This window comes from Nelumbo nucifera, chromosome 3, assembly GCF_055504915.1.
Source record: "Nelumbo nucifera cultivar China Antique chromosome 3, China Antique-T2T, whole genome shotgun sequence".
Taxonomy (NCBI): domain Eukaryota; kingdom Viridiplantae; phylum Streptophyta; class Magnoliopsida; order Proteales; family Nelumbonaceae; genus Nelumbo; species Nelumbo nucifera.
The window spans coordinates 10427973-10438782 of record NC_142651.1 but is presented as its reverse complement, the minus strand read 5'-3'; the positions used below and the strand labels follow the sequence as shown (position 1 = coordinate 10438782).

The 10810-nt window shown below is 41.1% G+C and overlaps 1 protein-coding gene and 1 pseudogene across 2 annotated transcripts; both read right to left on the bottom strand.

Moving 5' to 3' along the window:
• Positions 1–2460: 2460 nt before the first annotated feature.
• LOC109114612 (ESCRT-related protein CHMP1B-like) lies at positions 2461–5128 on the bottom strand (annotated as a pseudogene). Its single transcript, XR_016083622.1, has 2 exons — positions 4889–5128; positions 2461–3669 (listed from the first exon to the last, which is right to left on the bottom strand). The product of XR_016083622.1 is annotated as an ESCRT-related protein CHMP1B-like (transcript).
• LOC109114610 (uncharacterized) lies at positions 5125–5601 on the bottom strand. Its single transcript, XM_019197528.2, has one exon. The coding sequence runs from the start codon at positions 5599–5601 to the stop codon at positions 5125–5127; it is 477 nt and encodes a 158-aa protein (XP_019053073.1).
• Between the last annotated feature and the right edge of the window lie 5209 nt (positions 5602–10810).

The following is a 10810-nucleotide window of genomic DNA, read 5'->3' as shown; positions in this document are numbered from 1 at the left end:
CGAGCTGACTGAGCCGAGCTGGGCAGGTTAGGTGCCAAACTGACTGGGCCGAGCTGCCTATTAGGTGTCGAGCTGACCAGAGTGCCGAGCTAGCTGGTGGCGAGCTGGATTGATTGTTGAACCTCGTAGTTCTTTAGAAACCTGCGAGGAACCAATGTCAGAGGACCTGGGGTGGCTAACCCGGCGAGGTCGCTCCGATGTTTAAGTCAGTACTCTCATAGTAGACTGCGAGCTAAAAATCACAAAGTATGAAAGTTAGAATATGCTTACTTGCCCCCCTATGCCATTGGGGTTGGTGCCTTTATATAGGCATTGTTTGGCGTGGGCTTCACGCACCGCATCCTAGATTTCCGAGAAGTCATCTAAGTGATCCGAGATTCCCTGAGGCAACCGCCATGCACGTTGACCACCCTCCGAATCGTTTGGCACGTGGGCCAACTTCCAAGGGTCGTGGGAGTGTTAGGATATGCATGCTGAATTTGTTGGCGAGCATGCCTCGCAGGTCGCCAGGTCGGCGCTTGTGCCAGGCCGCCAGGTAGCGCTTGTGCCAGGCCGCCAGGTCGGCGCCCATGCCAGGCTGCCAGGTCGCCAGTTCTACGCCTATGCCAGGCCACTAGTTTGCGCCTAGGTCAGGCCGCCAGGTGGGACACCATCAACTTGGCTAAGGCAAATTGTTGCCTAAGTGGTTCTAGGTGTCACCTAGTTGTTTCGAGGTGCCATGTGTCACCATGTCAATGGAGGGTCAAATCCGCCCTCATCATTTGCCCCCCACTCCCGCTCTGAAAGTAACTCAACGAAGGGAGTAGATTGCTCCTTTTGGCTTGGAATGAATAATTCGACGAACTCGTAAGCATTGGTTCAATTCCTTAGGCTCTGGGAGCAACTCGCAGTCCACTCTCATTATCCTTGATTTTGCCCATGCCGAAGAGGCGACTAGGTCTTATGTGGTGCTGAGGTCTTTGCCAGTTCGGCACCTTAGAGCTACGGTTGCGCTGCATCAGCCTTGTTAGTGACGTCGGTCACCCACTCCTACAAAAAGCTACTGGGAGCTCGATCTATGGAGGCAACACTATTGACTTTAGGTCACCAGCTCGCATGGGAGCCTTGGAAGGCTCGACCGACAGAGGCATATCCATGCAGTCTGTTGGCCGCCTACTCCTGCGGAAGCCACGAAGAGCTCGTCTTGTAGAGGGTACACCGTGAAGAGGACTGATGAGGCTTTATCCGAGTTGAAATAAAGTCGGCAGAGTTGCTTTGTCTGTTAGACATCAACTTCTTGCATAGTCATTGAGTTCATAAAAATGGAAACTAGAAAGTGAAAGCTTTTAGTTTCTAAAAGGCGAGAACTTAGCTTTCTGGAAGAAGAGGACTTAGCCTTTCAGAGGATGAGAACTTAGCGTTTTGTAGTGTTTCCCACAGATAGCGTCAATTGATGTATCAATTTTTTGTGCTAAGTACCTCGTTATTTGGTCTGCTTCCAAGTGGCCGATGACTCAGAGGCCGAAGTGGAGAACTTTTGCTGGATGAGGACCTGGATGCCGAGCTGACCAGGCCGAACTGGGGGCAAATTGGGTGTCGAGCTGACTGAGCTGAGCTGGGCAGGTTAGGTGCCGAACTGGTCCAAGCTGGGCAGGTTAGGTGTCGAACTGACTAGGTCGAGCTGCCTATTTGGTGTCGAGCTAACCAGAGTGTCGAGCTGGCTGGTGGTGAGCTGGATTGATTGTTGAACCTCGTAGTTCTTTAGAGACCTGCGAGGAACCAATGTCAAAGGACTTGGGGTGGCTAACCCGGCGAGGTCGCTCCGATGCTTAAGTCAGTACTCTCATAGTAGACTGCGAGCTAAAAATCACAAAGTATGAGAGCAAGAATATGCTTACTTGCCCCCCCCCCTATGCCATTGGGGTTGGTGCCTTTATATAGGCATTGTTTGGTGTGGGCTTCATGCACCGCATCCGAGATTTCCAAGAAGTCGTCTAAGTGGTCCGAGATTCCCTGAGGCAACCGCCATGCACGTTGACCACCCTCCGGATCGTTCGGCACGTGGGCCAACTTCCAAGGATCGTGGGAGTGTTAGGATATGCATGCCGAATTTGTCGGTGAGCACGTTTTGCAGGTCGACAGGTCAGTGCCTGTGCCAGGCCGGCAGATCGCGCTTGGGCAAGGCCGCCAAGTCGGCGCCCATGCTAGGCCGCCAGGTCGCGCCTGGGCCAGGCTGTCTGGTGGGACACTATCAATTTGGCTAAGACAAATTGTTGTCTAAGTGGTTCCAGGTGTCACCTAGTTGTTCCGAGGTACCATGTTAGTGGAGGGCCAAATCCGCCCTCATCAGCAATCAAACTGAAACAAGCACGTCGAGAATCTTACCCATAGCGAAGAGAACCAACAATGTTGTTGCCCTTTATTTTGCCCCATCTTCGTTGAATGTTTTTTTTTTTTGTTTTCTTAACAGAATAAAATTGCTTTATAAAAATGAACTTTTGATTTGCTAATTTGCTAATCCATTCTAAAGATACTAACAAACATAGAAAGATAGAAATAACTCAAACATGGTCATACTCATATTTGATCATTTGATGAGAGAGAAAGAGAGAAATTAGCCTTTGGCTTTCAAGTCTGCCAGTCTCCTATTCAGGTCCTCGGAAAATACTACTCCTTTCTCCTTCAGCTAACTGCTTTATTCCTGGCCTGTGGGAGTTTCAGAGATACCTCCAACCCGTAATCATCAGCTACTTGCTGCATCAAGGACACCACCTCTTCAGGAGTAGACAGAGTTGTGGTGCTCGCCATTGACTTCTCTCCATGGTCTGATATATCTTCTCCACGTTCCCAACAGAAAGCGCCCCTTCAAGTGACTTCACTATTCCACTCATCGACTTCCAACTGTTTGCAGGTTGCTCTGGCTCCCGAGTCGTGCTACTACAACGTCAAGGCGGGATACGAGGCGCAGATAGTTGAGCTGTTCATTGCGCTTTCTGATCGCGTTTTGACCATAGATCCTTGCGTAGTCCATGTTGCCCTTCTCAATCGCTTTCTTTACTTTGGCCTTCTCTGATTTCTCTTCCTGCTCACACTTCTTCGCTTGCCTAACCAGCGATTTCGATGTGTGCTTCAACTGGAATATCTGCTCCATTAGCTTCTCCTTCCCCATTCTAGAAAACCCAGATCAGGAACTATAATCCTAGTATCAGTATGGTGACAAAGAAGAGGAATTTTTTTTTTTCTTCTTCTTCTTTTGGTGAAAAGAGAGGAGTTGGTTCTTCCGTTCTTATCAGTTTTGGTTTAATGAAATATTGAGGATTGTACTAGATCTTTCGCTTCTTTGGCCTTTCTTCTGTTTTGAACTTCTGTGGAAGAGAATGCAGAGGGACACTCTTGTGTAAGTTTCTACAGCCAACATCACAGATGCAACAAATACAGAAAGTATGAACAATAACAACAATGAATTAACACCAAAGGAGTCGTGGTCCATCTGTCCTGTTCCCCGATTGCATTCAAGGCGTCTACGTTCGTAACGGCGCCGATCCCCTGTTCGAGCCCGTCGCCAGTCATCATTTCTTCGATGGTGATGGCATGGTTCACGCTGTTAGCATCCACGACGGCTCGGCTAGCTTCACTGTGTGCTTCACAGCTACTCTGGTATTGCTTGCCTCCTCTTCTATGACCTTAAATCTAAATAATAATGTCTGCAATGTGAGCTTCCCTCAAATAATACTAACCCCACTCTTTGGCCTTAAATCTAAATAATAATGTTTGCCTGTAACTTTGTGGCCTGTACCACTACTGAGAAGTGAGAAACTGAGAATACAAATGAATGTATGTAGGTTAGATTTTAGAGAGAGAGAGAAGGTAGACCTTAGAAAGCTCCAAAAATTATCAGAGAAAGGAAAAATAGAAATAATGTTACGTGGGGTCATAACAAGCAGCCAGTGCTTAGCTGCCAGAGTCATCATCAGATCAGACATAGAACCTATCTTCTTCAGTAGATCCACACGGCACACGCAACACAGCCATGGGTGCGGAAAAAAGCAACTGATTTTAATGTCTTTGGGTTTCGTTATAGCATGAGAGTATAGGGAATGCGAGCGAAGCAAACAATGCATGCAGCTCCTTGAATCACAAGAAGGAAATGAGAGAAAGACGTATATTTTCGATTTTTATAGATGCTGGGTAGTAAGGAAATCCGCCTGAGAGATCAAAGGGTAGTATGGGGAGGATGAACAATGTTTTTCTCGTCTAGTTGTATAAGAGTAATATGGGGATTAAAAAATATCCATTTTTTTGGACGAAAGATGCAAAACAAATTACAGGGGTCTTTGTCACAGACCCCATAGTACAGGAAGATCTTTATAATTTACCCTTGTATTTATAATTTTTGTCAACTCATCTCACATCTCAAATACTCAATTCCAGACGGAGACAAATGGGTTTCTCCCATCTTACTCCTTGATTCCTTTGTCCATAAACTCAGTTTTATTTGACTTGGGGGAGCAAGGTGAATACTGAATCCATCGAACCAAACTTCAACCGTTGAACTTCATATCAAGAACAAGACGATCAACTACTATCTACACACAGAAATCCTGCTCATAAATAATAATATAATAAACTACACACAGAAATCCAGTCTAAAGAGAATTTTCTCCCAACTATTGACTGTTTCAAACCCAGGTCAGACATCCTCCACATTCTTTCTTTACTTCCTCTTTTATACACTACAGCGCTATATTTCTTATTAAAATAAACACTTACAGCTTTAGAATTGAATAAGAAATAAAGAAAAAAATACATTCTATTTCTAGACAAGTATCATCTGTAATAAAGAGGGCGAAGACAATTAATGTTTAATTTTTATAATAAAATAATTATAATAGTTGAAAAATGCACCGACCAGAATCTAGCACCAGCTCCTACGTCCCAAAAGTCAACTCCTTCACAGCGCTGTTTGATGACGATCCTCCTCTTGGGTCTCGACTCTCGACTCTAACCTCGACCGACGGGACGGGAGCGTCTTGCGTTGCACCCTCCGCCCCCTGGCTCGCGTTGCCGTCCACGGCGGCGCGTCGAATTAAGAATTAAGAGGCATTACAGTTAGTTAGAACAACTTCTTCCTCTGTCAACGTTTCCTTACGTGAAGGCTGGCGCGTCCTTGCCGAGATCCATAGACGACTTCGCAGAAATTGGAATCGACGCAAACCGGGACGAGAAATCGCGGTACCCGATCTCATCATCGAGATTACCGTTCTGCCCTGGTCCATCGTCGAAATTGAGAGCGTAACTTAAGGGGTCGTATTGAAATTTCCCAAGCCTACCACCTCCGCCGCCTCTGTTGTTCTTGTTGAATCGCCGGATGAATGTCTTCCATCGAGGCCCCGCCATGATCTCCGACCACTGCCTTACCTTCTTCCATGCTTTCATCCACCATCCGTCTTCGCTCTCCACCGACCGAATTCTCTTCCACCACACCGATCCGGCGGTCTTTGATTGGTCCGGACTTAAATAGAATATGCAGAAACAGCACTTTCTCTTGGCAAACGCAACATCCAGTAAGTCTTCACCCGATTCCCTTTCTTTGTTCTCGAAATTAGGAGTCTCCGTTGCCATCCGGTTGATAGATCAAAGATCAAACACAGAGGAAACAGAGGTTAGAAGGAAAAAGCAAGGAGAAGGATGGTAATCAATCCTGACACCCTAAACCTACTTCTCTCTGCCTCCTCTTGGTGTGAGAAGAGAAATAAAGAAACAAAGTCAGTAGAAGGGCAAAGTTGGTGGATTTATTAATTCTACAACTCACCGATGTTACCAGTTGTCTGTGACGTGGAATCTCTAACGGCTCGTTTCATTTGGCGGGAGGTCCACGGTCCACCCTGTCTATCCCGATAAATTCGAAATTTACATTGGCGCTCATAACACATTCCAACCGTGTATTGGGAACATCTCCCAATGATGCACGCTGATATGTGCATGTGAGGCGCTTTTAGGGCGCGCGCTCTGTAAAGGCGCCAATGCGATCAATTATTTCCCTTTTGTAACGGTCAAATAGAATAACCATTTAGAGGGCGTTCTTTAACGGGATTTTGGTTCCTTGATTAAGAATCTCATATTTATTTTTAAGATTAATGTGGGATCACGAAAAGTTTATTTTATTGAGTAAGTGATACTCATTTTTTACGTGAATAAATAACTTTTTCACATAGAAAGAAAATTGCTAATACTTATTTTTCTTTTAAGATTTTAATCATGTTTCATTCATTCAAGAGATTGGTACAAAGAGATACCAACCAGGCCAAATAAAGATTAGAGATACATTCTCAAGAAGAACAAAACAAATAAATGAAATTTAGGAGAATCAGAATAACTTCTGTAACTAAACCATCATAACTAGCGAGCAAGGTGAGTTAACTTCACCAGCAGAAATAGATAAGAACATCTCCAAACCACCATAACTGACAAGCAAACTGACAATAGGAGTTACCAACCAAACCGAAGCTGATAGAGAAGGTTACATAGCCACAAGCCAAGAATTGTAACTTCCAACTACACCAGAAAATTGTAGAAGGCGCATCATCTGTAACTTCCATCCAGTACACCGAAGAACTGCCAACTGCAAGCTGTCTTCCAAAGAAAGCCAGAGAACTGTAACGTCCAACCACAATGTTGAAGAACGGAGCGTCCATACACAATGCTGAAAAACTGTAACTACCATCCGGAAAGCCAGATAACTGAAACTACCAACTAGGACGTCAGAGCACATCACAGCCATCTAGGACGTCGGAGAAACTATCGTTTGAGCACTATCTCGACCATCTAGCACTGTCTCGGTCATTTTGGATGCCAGAATGCCCAGAAAGAAAGCAAACAAAGAAAAGCAAAAAAGGTGAGAGAAATAGAGAAAGAAATAGGTGATCCTCGAGAGATCTAGAGAGATCTCAAGAGAGAGAGAGGGAGGAAAACATAGAAGAAGGGAAATAGAGAGCTCGAGAGAGAGAAGGGGAAAAACACCAAAAAAGGGAGAAACAGAGAGGGGAAAAACACCAAGAAAGGGAGAAACAAAGAGGGGAAAAACACAGAATAGATGAAAACCTCTCTGGAAATAGAGAGACAAACCTTGAAAGAACAAGAGAGAAAACCTCTCTGGGAACATAGAGAGACAAAGCGGGGCAGGGGGGTGACCCCTACCAAACAACTCTACTACGGACTTCGCGCTTCCCAAGCGTTTTTGTTTTCCAAGAGACTTTGGCGCTTTCCAAAGTTATTAACACTTGAATGAGGAAAAAAATATTCTTTTTAATAATGAATTTTTATGACTAAAATGATTTTTACCTTATTTATCTAAGAAATAAATAAATGCAATTACTTATCTAGGTAAATATTTTTTAAAAAAATTTACCCAAATAATTACATTTTCCCCGGGTAACTAACTTACTAAAAAGAGAACAGGGCGTTAGTTCTTAGGATAGAAGTTTATTTTACCTTACGATTTGCTTGTGCAATTCTGCAACACTAAATCCTTTTATTTTCGTGAATTCGGATTTGATCATGAATGAAAGAACAGAGATATTCTAAACGCACGGCTGTAAGATGTGAAGATGGATTTTGTAAATTGTATTTTCGCCACGTTGACATCGACACTAGGGACATGTGTTAAAGATAAGGTGACATCAGCCACCACGAGCATGATAGCGGACCGTCCAATGATGTGACTAAGAGTCTGAGACTCCTCATAGTGGAGCCCACTTCAGATAAGATTTTAGGAACCATGAATATAAAGTTCACAGGGACAGATGCACGAATCATCTTGAGAAGAATTAATATATTGTAGTTTGGCCCTTAGTCCCCTTCCATACTAAATTACTAATCAATATAAAGCGAGTCCAATTAGACTCAGAGACACTCATATACATCGGGATTGAGATTAGAAAAATGTATAAACATCGGGAGTGGAAATCAGGAGATCGACGGCCTAGATATGAACTGTACAAACATGCATGCGAATGTACAGACCTAACCCAAGAATGATGGTTTATGAACATGGGGTCCCACCGAAGAGAATGATACCCTTCAGCTTTTTGCATGGTCGGAGGTTCTCAGAAATGCAGACATTATGCCCAATTACAATTAGAGACATACATTAATATTGAAAATTTGGAGATCAACGGCCTAGATTTGTACAGTGAAGACATGCCATATACATACATCCAATTCCAAGAATGATGGTTTATGTACATGTGTCCCCCCATCGAGGAGATTCTTTTTCATGCACAGTTCTGACTTTAGACATCATCTCATGTTTTGTGATCTGTTTGGCTCTTTCAGTCAAACTTTTCTTTTTATTTCTTTATTTTCCTGGTAGGATGGTTTTCACTTTTAAGCAAAACTACGAAACTCAATTATAAGTTATATGAAGGACAAAAGGAGAAAGAGTTTGTTTGCTTGAGCGAGAATTGAGTTAATCTATTTCATTTCATCAGCCATGTTATTAAGATAATAGCACACCTTACGAGTAGGTTAACAGAGATCATTTCATCTTTATTATTTTTAATAATAATAATAATAATAATAATAATAATATAATTGAGCCGTTGTGACAAATAATTAAATAAAGATGTTTAGAGAGTTAAAATTGGGAATCGTGCAATGAAATGAATTTGACAAAGGGCAATGAAGGAATGGGATGACAATTTCTTTTTCTCTCTCTCTATATATATCTTGTTACTGCTAGTTTTCCTCCTTCAGACTCATTCTCTACGTGCCATTTTAAATTATATAGAATAAAAAGGAGCCTAGAAACAAAATATGATATATAATTTATAGAAAATTATTGAGGTAAAAGAACATTTGGCCTCCCTCTTCCCTCTAAATTATATATACATATAAATTAGTATGAGTCTTCATGAGGTCCATGAGTGTATGGTAATAGAGACCAGATGGACTAGAAACAAAGTGGTTAGACAAACACACCAGTGTTAATCTGGACTAGAAACAAAGTGCTAAGGTTCATAGGCTGTTGAATGACAACCAAAGTTCTCCCTTGAATTTAGAAAAAAATAATTCTCTTATTTGTATAAAAAAAAGAACTGAGAATTTGGTAGGAAAAGAATTAAGATTTTATTTGATTTAGGGGGCGTTCGTTTTTTTTTTGGATTGTGAGGGAAGAAAGTTGGTCAATGGGATTTTGGTTCTCATTGACTAAGAATCATATGTTCATTTTTCAGATTTATGTGGGGATCAGAGAAAGTTTATTTTCCTGGGTATACCCATCTCTAAGATGGACAAATAATTTTTCCACCTGGGGGGAAAGTTGGTAATACTTGAATGGAACAAAAATGCCCTTTTTAATAATAGACTTTTATGGCTAAAATTGTCATTACCTTGTTTGCCTAAGAAATAAAATAGCATAGGTGAATATACTTACTCGGATAAGTGTTTCCCAGTAAAAACTTACCTAAATAATTGTATTTACCCAAATAAATAACTTATTAAAAGACAAATGGGGTCTTAGATGCAATAGTTGGATGTTTGAGATGGCTTATAGAATAAAGTGAGGTGCCAAAAGGATAGAAAGAAGATGGAAGAGTGAAACCAAGTACTGGCGATGGCGAGGGTAAGTAGACAAATAAAGCGGAGAGGATTGAGCAGAGATCGTAGGATGGGAATTGAGGAGAAAAATTCTGCTGCGACTTTGGTTGCATTCAACCCCCGATTAGCACTCCTGCTAAAAGCAATGCATAGAGGGCTTCACTTCTTCATAATCCGGTTAGAGGGGTCAGGGGTTCCATGGTGGGCCGAGCTTGGGCATTTTTACATTCTTGTTCCTAATTTTGAAGCCCATTTATTAAATGGGCCAGATGGACCTCTCAATTAGTGCAACAAGATATTGTAGGCCCGATATTACATATTCTGAATTTAAATTATGTTAACTTTAATTTTGCCTTATATATAATATTATAATTGTTTTCTGGAATGCATATTTTATGTCAAACATAAAGTAAGTGATGATATGAATACTTTACAACTGGAAAATAGGGAAATGAATATAGATGGTTTATGTCTTAATGATACAACTAGGCTTTGTATAAATTTATGGCCCAGGGATGGGCTGCATATTTTTAGATTTTCTATGCAGTCATTCTTACACCAGTCCAGTTTACTGTGTAGGTATATTTTGAAAATGGGAAGAACCGTTAAAGATAATATTTTTTGTCTTCCTATTTTTTTTCTTTTCTGTCTGGTTGAATATCTTAAAAAATATATATATTTAAGTGGTTTTTGAAAATCATAGGATATATTTAAATAATTTAGTAAAATTACAGGGCATATTTGAATAATTAACCCAAACAGTTGAAGTGTTTCAACATTGCTATATTTGATATTTCTATCAATACCCATCCACGTCAGGCGCAAAAAATGTGCAAAATGTGGTGTGGCCATATTTGTATTTAATAAATTATAAAAAAAATATTTTTGCCAATTTTAGAATATATATTTCAAAAGGTAAAGCTAATATTTTTATTTAAGGGCATAATTTGGTTGAACAGTTTGAACTAACTAAGTTAATGATAAATGAAGACCAGTATAATATACTGATAGTAATATGAAACTTTATTTGTGATAATATAACCTTAATAAAAATGACAGTGAAATAGTAAGTTATTTATATGTGAATAAATTAATGTGTTTTTAACTAAAATAATGTTATATATTGTCTATCAAATTTACCATCTTAAAACTAAAAAATCTTTATTATTATTAAGACAATAATCAGTTTGAGTCTGAACTGATTCCTTCCTAACAAACAAAAACCAGAACCGAC